This window comes from Thyridium curvatum (assembly GCF_004353045.1).
Source record: "Thyridium curvatum strain D216 chromosome Unknown NODE_67_length_248306_cov_82.505095, whole genome shotgun sequence".
In the NCBI taxonomy this organism is placed as follows: domain Eukaryota; kingdom Fungi; phylum Ascomycota; class Sordariomycetes; order Thyridiales; family Thyridiaceae; genus Thyridium; species Thyridium curvatum.
In genome coordinates, this window is record NW_022156822.1 from 149,246 (window position 1) to 163,955 (window position 14,710).

Genomic DNA, 14,710 nt, shown 5'->3' on the forward strand with positions numbered 1-14,710 from the left:
CTTTGCGTCGTGAGAGCACCTTCTGTTGTATACCGTTTTACGCAGATGGGATGCGCAGGGCTTCCACATTGCAAGGCGAGAATTGCGAACTGTTGCCTAATGAGTGACGGTAATTCGACATCATGAGCCCACCAACAACAGCTGAGCTTTGAGGCTCGCTTTCAGGTGGTTTAGCGCGTCTAGCTAGTGGAGTCCGCCAAGCAAACTGGCAATACACTCCCTCATTCACGGATGAACAATCCAATTACTTATTGGTGAATCCTATTCCAGTTTATCACGTCATCATAATCTCGAATTGCTGAGGCTTTTCTTTCATGTTGAGAATCAATTCAACTATCGATACTTTACTCAAACTCCGAAATCATGAAACAAAGACGACAGTACAAAGGGAATTAGGTCCATAGGAGAGACAAGCACAGCAGCCCGTCCGTCCGCATGGGAGGTAAACAACCTTCCGAATCCTAAAACACGAGTGGTATCAATTCCGTATTATTATGTCCTCCTCCGTGGTATCATCCGCTACTTTTTGAGCCAAACAATGGCAGGTTCATGTTGCGCCCTGCTGCCCGCTTCAACACAAAGCGTCGTCGTATTTCCACTTCGCTTCAAAAGCTCGCAATGATTTCTTCACCCTCGCCAATCTTCGGCTAGTGAGCACCGGCGGGATGGGTGGTGTTAACATTGATGCCAGGCTGGCCAGCAGTGGGAGCAGTTCCACCAAGGCCAGCGACGACAGGAGCGGCGGCAACAGGAGCCAGAGGCTTCTCGCTCTGAGCATTGTTGACGGCGGTGTACTTGCCGTTGGTCTGCTGGCCGTTGACGGCAGTGTTGCCATTGGTGTAGGCCTGGTTGCCGTTGGTCTGGTTGCCGTTGCGGAGGGCAGCAGCGCCAGCGGCAGCACCCGCACCGACGGCGGCACCGCCGGCGGCGAGGCCAGCCACGGGCTGCGTCTTCTTCTCGACTGAAGGAGCAGAGGGAATGTCGGTGCTCTTGGACGCGTTACCAAGGGTGAACACAGGGCTCTCCCACTTCTCGCCCTTGCGAGCAAGCTCCTTGTACTCGGTGGCCTTGGAGCTGATACCACCAGGCAGGTGGATGTTGGGGAACATGCTGTCCTCCTTGGTGATGGCATAGTTGACCTTCTTGTCGGCAGCGACCTCCTCGGCCTTCTTCTTGCCCTTGAGGAACTCCTTCTGGGCCGCGCTGACGTAGCGGTTGTAAATGTTGGGGGCGTTCTCGGGGTCCTCCTTGGCCTCCTCGAGGGCGCGATCGGCTTCCTTCTTGACCTGGTACAGCTTGCGGTCCAGCTTGTTGACGTTGTCCTTGATAGCCTTCTCCACAGCCTTCTGGATGGCGGGGCGGAGAACCTTGAGCATCATGCCCTTGAACGTGTTGAACAGCAGCTTGTGCTTGGACTTGACAAGTTTGATCTGAAGGTTCTTGACGTCGACATCGACCTTGTCACACTTGAAGAAGCTCTGCGAGTCCTTGTTCTCTGCAGTGCTCATCTTCATCCTGAAGGTGAAGCCGTCACCAGGAAGCAAGAGATTGGCGACACCAGTGTCGGTCAGCGAAGGGAAGCCTTGCTTGCGCTTGACGTAGTAGCTCACGTCGCGCAGATCGAGCTGAATGCCCGCAACCTTGACATCGATGGCGTGCTTGCTCTTGTTGGCGATCTTCTTGCGGCCCCAGCGCATGTAGTTCTCGCTGGCAATCTCAAGCACATTGGGCATAAAGTTGTCGCTCTCCAGCACCAGATTCTCGATGACGGCATCCACCTGAGGGTCGGAGTACTCGATACGCGGGATGGGGATGTAGGCAATCTTCTCGAAGGTGGCCGGCAGGATGACATCGGTCAGATCCTTGACCAGATGAGGCTTGAAGGTGGGCTTGCCATTCTCGTCATTGCCGAGATCAGTGAAAAGCTTCTGCATGGATGCAGCAAAGGCCTTGTTCTGGTAGTCCTTGTCGAACTGGTCGGCAATGAACTTGGTCTCGTCGAGAACGCGGTCGGTGTGGGCGCGGTACTTGTTGCGGAGCAGGTACTCTCCGTGATCATACAGGCGGTTCCACTCGTGAGTCGAAGCGTCTTCCAGGATATATCCCTGCTCCTGCAGACAGCGGCGGACGTAGCGATCGACGGCCTTGAACCAGTCCTTGAGCTCGGGATCGCGGTCGGCATCCTTGTAGATCTGGTTGATGGCGGCCCAGAGGTTGTCAGTGGAGGTGCCGTTGGCGAAGCGCTCAATGAGGGTCTTCAGGTCGCTCTCAGCCTGGGCCATGTGCGAGCGGGTCTGCTGGACAGTGCCGGAGCCACCAGCAGTCATGTCCTTGGCATGGCCGCCGTACTGCTCAGCGAGATCGAGCAGCGTCGAGATGGCCTCCTGGTAGTCGGGGTGCTGCTGGCATTCAATGACCATCTTCTTGAGGCGCCAGACGGTCTGGTCGCGACGCTCCTCGGGCATCTTCTTCTTGAGGTACTCGCGAGTGCGGGCCCGGTACTCCTCAGCCTTGGATCGAGCAGCCTCCTGGGCGTCGCCGGGAACGCTGCTGTCGACACGCTCCTGCAGAGTGTCCTTGGCAGCAGAAAGGCCAGACTGAGCATCGACACCCGAAGATGTACCGTAGCGCTGATCGCGAGCGGCAGTGTAGGCAAGGTCGTTGGGGTCGGTGCTGCCCGAGGGGTGTGCGGCAGCGGTGCCACTGGCGGCAGCGGCCTTTGCATCCTCGGCAGGGCTTCCCTTGTATACCTGCTGAGCCTGCTTCTTCATGTTCTCCTTGGAGAAGTCAGGCTTGTCATGCCAGGTGTTGTCGGCAGCCGGCTCGTCAATGCGAGCAAGATCGTCGGCCGAGGGGTTGACCTTGTCGGCAGCCTTGGAAGCGGCATCGCCTGCCATGTCGCGAAGGAGCACGGTGGCATCGCTCACTAAAACTCGCTGTCAGTACAACACAGAGATATGGGATGTCTTGGATACGGAAAGAAGCTTACAGAGCTTGCGGAATTGGCCATTGGTGATGATCAGGGTTCCCAAAGTCCGGAGACCCTCAAGCGCGTCGTTTCCATGCTGCTTGGCCGTGTCCTTGTCGAGAGGCGCGCCAGGAGTGTCGATGCGGTTGGGGTCGAACTGCTGCGTCTGCCAGATGAAGTCCTGGAGCAGATTTCCGTCGTTCTTGGACAGCACGAGGTTCTTTGCCTGCCTCACGACTTCCTGGAAATCAGCAACAAGCGCCTTGCCCTCGGGAGACAGACGCTGGGAAGGGCTGGAGAGCGCCTTGGACTTGAGGAAGCTGTTCAGAGCAATGTCAATTTGCTCGTTCTAGTGGCGGGCGGTCAGCATGCCGAGTCATCAAGGTCTGTAGAGAAACCAGTGCAGCACATACCGAGGGGACCTTGCCGAGCTGGAAGGCGTTGATGATGCCATAAATCTGCAGTTTGCGGTTCACGTCGGCCTCCTTGACCTTGACGTCTGTGGGCCTGTTCACCCGTTGAGTCCCGGTGGCTGACATGTTGGCTAGATTCTCGGTCTGTTTCTCTAGGATCCTCGATTACTTTCTCGTCGAGGGTGAAAATAAGTCTGAGGAGAGTGAGTGACAGATGATGAGCGGGAGACCGGATCGACGAATAAATCGATAGGTAAGGGTATCACAGAGGGGGGGTATTAAGGAAAAAGCACGGCTTTGTTGGGGTATACGATGGTGTTACAGTGACTGGTCTTGGTATGAAACAGTCAAGAATTTGACGGGAAAGGGAAGGAGGAAGTGAGCCGTGAAGTGAAGCGAGAGTGTCGCCTTTATAAAAAAGACTTGTCACTGGGGGGTGGCAGATCGCAGGGCCGTCCAAGTACCTACCTAGGTACCTAGGTGCCTAGTCACGCTGCTTAGCTATTCTTCTGCTTCAATGACTACCACAAACCCTCGCAGGATACAAAAGTGATTCAGGCCAGAGCAGCAGGTCCAGGCTGTACGAGCTGGTGACGTGAGGCCGCTGCGATTGACCGGCAATGTTGATGGATAATGTACGTCATAGGAAGGGTGGGACTAGCAGCACCCCCATCGAGCTCCTGAGCTTCTTTCCTCTCCGCACCACGCGACAGGTGGAGGATGGCTGCCAGGGAAACCAGAGAACAAAGGGGAGAGAGTGGGAGAGAGAGACCGGTCCCATCGAATCCCAAGCCACTACGAGCACCAGTTCGGCCATCAATTGGTCCAGGGGGGAAGCCAAGGTGCCAGATCAATGGGCTCTGGCACGATCCAGCCGTACCTTTTTTTGGTGATGGTTGCGTTGGAACCCGCTCTCATGTCTGGGAAATTAATGCAGGCAAGGCCCAGATCGAGCTATGACGACGATCGACGTCTAGACTTTCACGCAGACAGCAGCGATGGAGGCAGACTCTGGTACCTTTTCCACATTTGGCACCTCTCCCACCAACGCGCATTCTCCTTTTGGGACCATGAAGCTCCATGCTCCAACACCCTTTGTGATTTTAGGGATTGGGGATATCCGGAGATTTTTCCTCAAACAGAGAACCATTGTGGGAAAGTCCCAAGCTGGCCCGATCTCGCTCCCGTGCCGCCCAACATCGAACAGCAGGCGGTCATGCTCTGCCGGGGACGGCATCTCATCCCGATCGTGAATGCAACGCAAGAAAAGACCTGCCAAGCTTTGGATGTTCCGCAGCCCAGCAAACAGTAGTTACCTCGTTACCTGCCCCATGCCCGCGGCTGAAAACTGACTTTGAGGTCTCAGGCCTGACCCTGGCATGTCAGAAAGCCAATATGGACTCGGGCCTCGTTGGCAGGGGCCCGCAAACTTTCCGTTTTCGAGCATGCGACCTGTCTGACATCCAGGACCTGCAATCCGGCAGCTGTCTCTCCATCATCCCGCACTGCGACCATGGACCACAGCCATAGCTAGCCACATCCACATCGCCATCCCAACCCGCAATGAATATTGCTTGAAATGCCAATCACCCGAGTCACCTTAATTCAGGCCAGGAACATTGAACGCGTCTTGACGTCCAACACAAGCTGAACTATCACAAGCTCATCCTTTGAATTGTGGATGCAGCAGCGTAATAGCGTCTGGATGTTGTGTAATGCGTGGAGAATTCTGGGCCAGACCTCATCGATCTATGACGTCAAGCCTGGGAGCTCCAGCAACGTTCACAAGCCTGTCGAGCCTGTCTCACCTGAGAAAAAGCCAAGCAGCAGGCAGCTCCAGCACTGGCAGGCTCAAAATCTCATCGATCGGCCGCCGACTGTGGGAACGAACAGACCCAAATGGTGCCACAATTCATGAACTGACTTGCGCCTTTGGCAGCAGATGCAGCCACATCCATCCCTTTGGAGATCTGGCCAGGTCCTGACGTGGAAACCCAACTAGCAAAACTTGCTTGATCGAGCTGGCAGACAGGGGTGCACAAAGCTCGCTGGCAGGCTGTCCCCATCCAATCACCGCCACCTGCGCACAATTGCGGTGCCTCAAATGCCATGGGGCGGAGCACTTGCTCCTCTCCCGCCTTGAACTACCCGCTGGATGGGTCCCGAAAAGAAACTGGAGCTACAGATGGGTACGATTGGGCCAATTGATGGGTCCAGGGCAGGGCATTGCGGGGAGAGGGAGAGGCACTGATCGACGCATGGGTTGCCGTGAGCAACAGCTCTCTACTTGTATCAGGAATGCTGGACACTCACACCGAGGTGGTGATAGAATGCTCCCATCATTACGCAAGCAGACCCCTTTTCCCTTCCCCTTTCACATACCTAGCACGGAGCTTTTGAATACCTAGTAATGATGTAAAACTAGCCTCCCAATCAGGGTTCCCCAGGGTCCTCGCGGGCCTGTCAGAAGTCACAGAGTCACTGACCTCACATGTGTCAAATTCAGGCACGAACCCTGACCAAAGTCAATTGATCGAAGAGCTATGGAGTAGTTTCCTTTTCCATTTTGATACTATTCATAACTTGACAAGCGGGCGCGAGACGCGAGACGCGTAACATCTCACTACTTCAGCACTAACATGCACCGCGCGACAAGTACACTACTCGATGGTAAGTTGCCAAGTACAAAGAGATTTATTATACACCGTATGATATTGTCCACTTCAGAAATCTTGTGTCCATTATGATAACCTAGAAATGCCTAATCGAAAGTAGAGCGTCGGTAGGGGAACACAATATTACCCAGACCTTCAGTCTGGGGGTCTCAGAATATTACTGTCGCAAGTGATGGGCGGGTTAGTAGACAGACTGTTTACAGAAGTGCGTGACTTTCTATCAAGCCCATCAATTTTAGGTAGTCGGATAATCCTTCTGAGCAAGGATATGCTTGTTAACATCGCGGTATCCCCTGATGAACCTCCGTCAACTATTCTTCACCCTCGTTTGTGTCGTATCCTAAGCCTTCTCCTCGTGGACAATCACGCCGCTCTTGCTCTTCATGTCATCAATCTCGCCAATCTCATCCTCCATGGGCTGCAACTCGTCCATCTTGACCTTGTGGAACTTCCAGGCCGGGACCTTGTTGTAGAACAGACGGTCGATCTCCTCCAGAGACCGCCCACGGCAGTCGGGGACGCAGAAGTACGTGTAAAAGATGCCGATGAAAGATACGGCGCCAAAGATGAAGCCGACCTTGGATTTGAGGTTGGCGTATGGCGCGTTGAGGAGGTAAGGGAGGGCGTAGGTCACGGCAATTCTGGAGAGGAAGAGAAAAGTTAATATCGTTAGCAGATTGTTTCCTCATACGAGACGGCATAATCAATCTATATGCAAGAGCCAGAGTTTCAACTTACTGAAGAATAATGGCCGTCATGGAAGCAGTCCGGAAGGAGTGGTCGCGCATATGCGTGCTGCAGAGCTCGGCGTTCAGCGTCTGCGACACAGCCGCCCAGCCAATACTGTAACCGCAGCCGTAGATCATCATCATGGCCACGACGGCCGACTTGGATGAGTATGTCTGGGGCATCATGGTGCCGATGCCGCCCATCGCCATCAGGGCTACGGTCTGCATAGTGCCGCCGGTGAACAGAAGGACCCTGTGCAGCGCCCATTTGTTAGCCAAGGATGCCCATGGGCCGTCTTGTCAGTGCCAGCCAATCCTTACCTGCGCCCGATTCGGTCCTGGAGATACATGGTGCAGAAGCCAATGCCAATGTTGAGACACAACGTCAAGATCTGGTAGTAGAACTGGTTGATCGTGCCGAGCTCCTTGACGAAGATGGCACCATACGTCGAGGTAAACTGCTGTCCAGTTCCCTGCAAGAAGATATTAATTCCGATAATGGTCAAGGTTCGCCTGCGGTTGAAGCCGCGGAACAGGTCCAGATAGCTGCCCTTCTCTTGAGCCTGCTCGGCGTGGATACCCCGAACCATCTGCTGCCACTCCTCCTCGATTTCCTCCTCGCTAAAGGCGCCGACACGGAGAGAGTGGAGGTTTTTGCGAGCCTGCTCCAGTCGATCGTGAAGAATGAGCCAACGGGGCGACTCCGGGAGGAACCAGATGGTAGAGACGACTACAGTGGGGACGGTGAAGAACAGGCCGAAGGGGATGAGCCATTGCTTGTTGCCCTCGAGATGCTGAGTGCCACTGCCGATGCAGTTGACGACAAGGCCACCGATCTATTAAAAAAAAAAGAAACAATTTTTTCAGTATTAAGGGCGTGTTGTGACCGGGACATGGACGGGGACAGGTGTAGACATACGACGAGTGCGGTATGGTAGGCGCCAACCGAGAAACCACGCACAGCCCTGGGCGTGATTTCTGACTGGTAGACCGGGATGACTGACAATTCCATGCCGACATAAAAGACTTATATGAGCGTTAGTGTCAAAGGCCAATTGAATGGACTTTACAAACGACTCCGTTCAACCTACAGTTCAGAATACGGCCAGCAAGCATCTGGTCCCTGTTCCTGGACGAGATAATGACCGAGGCCGACATGAGAGCCCAGCAGCTCATGGCAAAGACGCACATCCGACGGCCAAAGCGTTTGCTGATCATACTTCCGGTGAGAATGCCGAAGAAGAAGGCAACAAAGGGCACAGCGTTGAAGATGGAGAGCCACCAGGTCGGAAGGTAGTAGGTCTTCTTCTTGGGATCCCACTCGCCGAACTGCTTGTCAAAGGCATCCATCGACTGGATAGAGGAGAAGCCCTGGTTGTCGAAGCCATAGTTGAAGGGAGAGACGCCCAGGAGGACGCAGGTCAGGATCAGACGCTTGTTGAATAGCCGGAACGTGTCCTTGAAGCTGAGGTTGATCTTGTCACCGGCCATGGTGATGAATTCCCACAAAGAGAAGAGCGGTCGTTGGGGAAGGGGGCAGCAACAGCCTTGTTTGGTTCTCTGCTCGAATCTACAGTTCCGGGGAGGATGCGAGAAGAGGCAGTAGACTTCAGGCAGGTATAAATACCGTTACCCCAAAAGCGCCGCGTGAAGTTCGAGCAAGGTCCAAGTGCCTCTCGATACCCACTCTGCCAACCCCATGGGGCAGTTGTTGGAGTCTCTCCTTGACGTTGGCATATTCACCCCCGCATACCCAACCGCGAACCTGCTGCAGTCAAGCCTTCTTTCCACCCCTTGTCTCCGTCTTCTCCACCTTTGAGCATGGATATTCCACAATCTCGACAAATCAGAGTCACATCTGGTTGGTTGTGTGGTGGCTCCAATGCAGATTTGGAGATCGCTTGATAGAAGACTAGGAAGTCGGTCTGCACAGTTGTCGGATGTCGGGATGCCATCCCGCATTTGGAACCAACGAAACTCGCGAGAATGGATCATGACTCCACGCCCAGCTTGTGTTTGTACAAGTAGGAGTCCTCACAGCGCGACCAATGAAGTTTTTGGTCTTGGAAGAACCTACCAACGCGATGGTCCTTTTGGGCCAATGGCTTGCCAAGCAGGTGCCACAATGCTTGACCCAAGCTCATCAAGAGGTACCTGAATGTGAACATGGCATAGGATAAGCTATTGACCTCACGCGGGTTATCCCACTACCTAAATCGACGGTCTAATGGGCGGTGAAGTACTCCTGTTACCAGTCTGTTGACTAATCTGCCTGGAACTCGCCGGCTTTCGGGGCCGTTCATGCCTTCACTGACATCCCGAAAATACATGGAGCTTCCCCGCTGCGAGCTTATCGCCACATCTTCACGTTGGCATATCGGACATTATCCGACAAGCTGAATTATTGGTCAAATCTGCGTTATGATACATTGCAAATTTCCCCTTTGAAGCTGTAATCAGGTTGCTTGGCATGCGCTGTCTCGTTTGCTAAACGTGACGAGAAGAAGGGAAGAACAACTGTATGCTCAGCCTGCATCAATATTGCGAGGAAAAGCGACCTAACTGGCCTAGTTCGTTTCTCACCTGCAAGCATATGGTGACAGAGTGTGTCTAATCATAGAGCAGTAGTTCTCATCAGTACCAAAGACGAGGATAAAGTCGGTATCATGCATAGCAAGAGATAACCTTTTCCCGATGATAGATCTACCGAGAATGATGAGCGATGCGAGAAATGAGGCGTGATCAGAGCTGCAACAGTCAGAATGCAGCAGGTCTCACCGACTCCCGTCGTCTACATTCGCCCTTAAACAGGTTTGTTGTCCCAAGGCCGATTTCCGAGGACTTTGCGGGGTGCCGGGACCCCTGCATAGTTCGCGTGTCCATCCTGTCAATCGCTTGGCGCCTGTCTTTGTGCTCGTGAGGAGCTAAATCATCAAGCGTGGAGGGGATCAGAATAGTTAGCGGAGGTTCATCAGGAGATACCTCGATGTTAACAATGCATATCTTTGCTGTGTTGCTGTAGGGTTCGGAAGGACTATCCCACAGCCTAAACTCGATTGTGGACGATAGATAGTTAAGTGCTTCTGTTAGCAGCCCGTCAGCTACTCTGACCATTACTTGATCACCAAGAAATCCTGGTTGGCTTCCCAAGCCGCCAAGCTTCGGGGAGTTCATGGGCAAGAGGCGGTGGAAATTGGCTCAAGCTTGGTCATACGGGTAATCAGGGCTTGCAACTTTCAAATATCCCCGTGTAGCCTCGGCCCTCAAGTTTGATGTCCAGGTCGGAGGCATTGTTTTACCAGGCAATCAGGGGCCAGGATACTCGATGGAAGTCCTTCAGGAGATACCTATGGTAACAATGCGTACCTTTACTCTGCAAGTCACATGGGTTATCCCACTGCCTAAAACTGATGGGTTCGGTAGATAGGACGCACTTCTGATACTAGACGGACAAGTGGTCTGACTATTGATAAACCTGTCAAACAGTCCATACAAGTCTTGACCTCTAGTCTCATCCTGAGTGATTGATGATTCAAGAGAGGTGATTTCTATTCGCCGTACTGGATTGTGATCCGCTACGTACATCGAAAAAAGGGAAAAAAACCGAGTTATTCATATGACGCGCATGGGTCGATAAAACCAGCTGGCTGGACCTCCTGTTAACCTTTTCTGCTTCGCAGTTCACATCGTCCCCTTCAAGAACTGGCCCTACATTGTCCGCAAATGCCCCACTCGAAAACTGTAACCTTCATCCATCTACCCCTGCATCTCACAGCAGCGTTCAGAGCCCGCCGACACCATACTGGGATCTCGACTACGTGGTCGCAGTCGCTATACTCGGTGATATGCCAGTAACACATTGTCTTGGAGTCGTCAATGGAATGAAAGGAGGTATGTTGTCCAGTAGTGTCAGGAAGATGAGGCCCGAGGTGTGCTTGATACAGAAAGTTTCTCGTTGATGCTTGTAGATCGTTGAGCAAAGACTTCAAGGTCAAATAGAGAAAAGTATGTAGAGGAGGATAACATTAGGAATTTGCCCTTCGTTCCTGACACTCTTTTATACTTGGCCATCAAGGTCGTGAGTAGGTATGCAACCGTGACGCATACGTGCTGTCTATTGCGTTGCATCCTGTCGACAACCATCCTCGGCGATTCACAGCAGGAAGTGACATCACGCCCCCAGCACTCCAGACAGCCGGCAGCAGTGTCAGCAGCAGACTCGCCGTACCACTAAGAAACATCCTGCGTCGCAGTATCCGCTGCGTGGTTGTTCAGGTAGTCAAGCAACCCGCTAATCTGGTTCACGATGCGGATGCTGTGCACGTTGTTCCGCCTCGGCCCCTGCCGCGCCTCCGCAATGATCATCTCGCACAAGCGCCTGCACTCCTCGTCCCTCTCCAGCCCGCGCAGCTCGACGGCCAGAAAGTGCCCCGTGATCAGGGTCTCCCTGTGATCCACGCCCAGGACCCGCCGCTTGGTCTCGAAGTTCTGTCGCGTCAGCCGCAGCGCCTCCTCGTCCTCGCCGGCGTCAGACAGGATCATGGCCAGGTTGTGCTCCGCCGCCAGCAGATCCGGGTTTTCGGGCCCCAGCTCTCGCAGCTTGACATTGTAGACTTCGCGCTGTAGCACGACCGCCTGTTCGATGTAGTCTAGTTCTTGCAGCACGCTGGCGAGATGGGCCTTGCAGTTGAGCGTGTCCTGGTGCGTGGGGCCGAGAACGCGCACGCTGCGCTCGACTGCTTCTTCCTGCAGCGTCCTGGACTTCTCCAGGTCTCCCGCCACCTCTACAACACCAGCGAGGTCGCTGAGGCAGTCTATAGTCTCCGGGTGGTCTGCGCCGAGAACTTCGCGCCGCAACTCCAGTAGCCGATAGCCCAGTTCCATCGCCGCTTTGATTTCCTCTGCGTCACCGTTTACGAACAAAGACCATACAAGACGACCCTGAGTCCTCAGCCTATCCACATCCCTCTCGTCGAGATGCTTTTCTTTGATTCGACATGCCTCCCTAAGCCTGGCCAAGCCTGTTTGATAGTCACTAATCCAGTGAACATATCTGCCGACATAGTCAAGCAGCCGCGCTTTGACGAGCTCTTCTTCCCTGCCAAGGGGCTTCTGGAATTTGTATTGCAATAGCAGCTCGGCATGTGGTAACATATTGGCGCAAGTTATAAAGTAGCCTTCCAGTGGGTTTGTGATAGGCTCGGGGAAGTTCAAAGATAGCAGCTTCAGGGCTTCAAAAGCCGCTGCTTCCAACGCCTCGAGAGACTGTGTCTGAAGCCACGATCTAGTGGTCAGCTGTACTAAACGGTGAGTTTTGAAGACGGTGTCATCAGCGTTGGCATCGAGGAACGAGAATCCTTTGAGCGTCGCCACAGCGTCCTCAAACTCGAATTCGTCCTCATCAGCGTCAAGCAGGAGCTCCTTTGGTATACTCTGATGTTGAAGAAAGCTGATGACATATAGCAAGTCTATTGCTCGTCGATCGTTGTTCCGTATCCAGTCAAACGAGATGGCCCACGTTTTTGCCACCGACTCAAGCGATCGGTCTTGTCGGCCATGGTCCGAGAATTCGTAGTTTAGCATCCGCATCCTCGCAGTCTCGTTGGATCTGTATTGCTGAAGATACTGTGCCACAGTCTTCCGCCGCTTGGCCATGAACGCGACGGCTTGTGATATGGCTAGCGGTATGTGGTCGAGCTCCTGCAAGAACTCTGCAATAAGGCTAGCGTCTGCTTTTTCTCCGGGTAGACGATTCCTCACGAGTTGTGTGCCTTCCTCTTTGGTCATCGCGGTCACCATTATCGGTTCGGCGGGCGCTACGAGATCGACAGCCACATCGATCGTTCTCGTGGTGAATAGTAGCGAGCCTTGGCTACAACGCGGTATCGTATCAGACGCGGTGCGCCCACTTCGCAACTCTTCCACGAAGAAAGCCTGTTTGTCGTCGATATTATCGAGAACCATCAGCCACGGCCTAGAATGCTTCGTCTCGAGGTAGTCCTTCACCAATACGGTGATATCATCCGAAGATCCTTGTCCTCCAGTGACAAGGCCACATGAGTCTGCTATGCGCTTGAAGGACTCTTCGAATCGGGCAGCAGTGGCTGCGTTGACCCAAAACACGGAACATTTGTCCTCCTCCTTGGATCTCCGATAACAATACTCTAGCGTAATCTGGGACTTTCTGTAGGCGAAAAATTAACATGTCGACTTGAATTCCAAGCCCAGACAATTGTCTTGACCTACCCAATACCGCCCAGACCGTATAGAGCCACTTTAGGCTGACTGCCCTCCTTCACTTGGAACGTCAAGTCTATCTGCCGCAGGATGTCTTCTCTTCCCACAAATGATGCATTTCGGTCCAACGGCACAAGCCAGAAGGTGAGTGTCTCGTAAGCCGGCGGCGCTTCTGGGTGAGATGTGCCGGCAGAAATCACCTGATGAAAGGTGAGAACCTGGACATATCTATCCAGTGCCTCCGAGATCTCTTCCACCTTCCTGTCCTTCCCAAGGCTCAACAGGGCTTTCTTTCTGCGCTCCCACGATGACGCTGTCGCACTGGGCAGTGTCTTGTCCAGTATGCCGCCCAGCTCTTCTGTCGAGCGAATGCACTCTGTCACGACGGGCCGGAGCGCGGTTCGCGTGGCCTCGTCCAGCTTGTCAGAGTCCTCCTGCAACTTGATCCTCCTCAGCCCATCGACGATAAGAGGAAGATTGACGCTCATCTGCCGGAAGGCCTTGGGCACCTGGTCCAGGTCATTGCTGAAGCTGTGCAGGCGCTTTGCGACCTTGGCACCGATGTCAATGAATTGGACAATGGCGGCTGCCAGGCCTATCGCGCTGACGGGATCCATCTGCTGAGATGAGGGCGCACCTGGTTTAACCAGCTGTTACACTATCAGGCTTTCCTCCAACGTCGGTGTCGCTTACCTCAGACAGCTGCGGATTTCTAAAGGTGAGGTTCCCATGTGCCCTGCATTTTGTGTGGGGTTCATGGTGGGGAGGGTGACAGAGAGGCTGAACACTGGCAGCATGTTGGGCTCTGACCTACATGCAGCTAAATGGTAATGGTAAGCGAATCACTGCGTGCAGTGGCGGCTGACATTTGGGTCATTTAGAACGGCCGTTTGCCTCATGGTAGTTTCTTTTCTAGTAAGATTGGAACAGGTGACTTTGTCTATATCCGAAGAAGGTGGTTTTAGGTAGTGGGATAATCTAGAACTACACGGTATCCAGTAAAGGGGCATTAGAAAACCCTGTCTAAAGTTATCGACAGTGGAATACTCTTCATCATTAGACAATGGGATAATATTCATTATCAGGCAGTGGGATAACCTTTATTATTAGACTCCCCCGCGTGCCAGGAGTCCCGGCTCTCTCCAAGGAGTTCAACAAGGCTGAGGCTAATACAGGCCCAAACTCCCAGGGCATGGCTGACCTCCAACGGGGCATGAGAGTCCCAGGTCACCTTGTACCACAACATACCTTCCCTACCGGGTTGATCCAGGTCAAGGTTGAAACTCCATCAACTGAGCCGTTCTCCGATGTGAAGAACGTCCCACGCATATCAGCGGCCAGGCAGCCATCGAATCTCGCCGAAGGCATGACGTTGGTAGACTCGGACGAAGAGATGGCAGTGAAGATGGAACCGCTACCAGCCATGCGTGGGGCGATCCTACTTACTATGACGGTAAGGATGGGAGATGACGGTCTATGATAGATTCTAGTAGACCATTAAATTTCTCAATGGTTTCAGGAGAGCCTTAGAGTTATTCAAGTCATAAGTACTATTACATAGAACTAATCAAGTCTATACTCCGGGCTAAGATGAAGACTATAAATGAGTGTCCCCTGCCAACTCTTGCTCATAATTTATCAGGTTTGACAGAAGTGTTTCCTCCCATCGGCCTGCATTGTTAAGATCCT

The 14,710-nt window shown here is 53.4% G+C and overlaps 3 protein-coding genes across 3 annotated transcripts; all 3 read right to left on the reverse strand.

Moving 5' to 3' along the window:
• Window positions 1-647: 647 nt before the first annotated feature.
• On the reverse strand, window positions 648-3,507 carry E0L32_009353 (uncharacterized protein; the record flags this gene model as incomplete). The annotated part of the gene is made up of 3 exons (XM_031144308.1): window positions 648-2,926; window positions 2,990-3,317; window positions 3,382-3,507. The coding sequence occupies 3 exons, from the start codon at window positions 3,505-3,507 to the stop codon at window positions 648-650; spliced, it is 2,733 nt and encodes a 910-aa protein (XP_030991176.1).
• A 2,889-nt stretch (window positions 3,508-6,396) lies between these two features.
• E0L32_009354 (uncharacterized protein) lies at window positions 6,397-8,275 on the reverse strand (the record flags this gene model as incomplete). The annotated part of the gene is made up of 5 exons (XM_031144309.1): window positions 6,397-6,697; window positions 6,795-7,037; window positions 7,106-7,620; window positions 7,704-7,810; window positions 7,876-8,275. 5 exons carry the CDS (start codon window positions 8,273-8,275, stop codon window positions 6,397-6,399), a joined length of 1,566 nt encoding a protein of 521 aa, XP_030991177.1.
• Window positions 8,276-11,014: 2,739 nt separating this feature from the next.
• Window positions 11,015-14,446, reverse strand: E0L32_009355 (uncharacterized protein; the record flags this gene model as incomplete). Its single annotated transcript, XM_031144311.1, has 3 exons — window positions 11,015-12,968; window positions 13,031-13,671; window positions 14,270-14,446. 3 exons carry the CDS (start codon window positions 14,444-14,446, stop codon window positions 11,015-11,017), a joined length of 2,772 nt encoding a protein of 923 aa, XP_030991178.1.
• Between the last annotated feature and the right edge of the window lie 264 nt (window positions 14,447-14,710).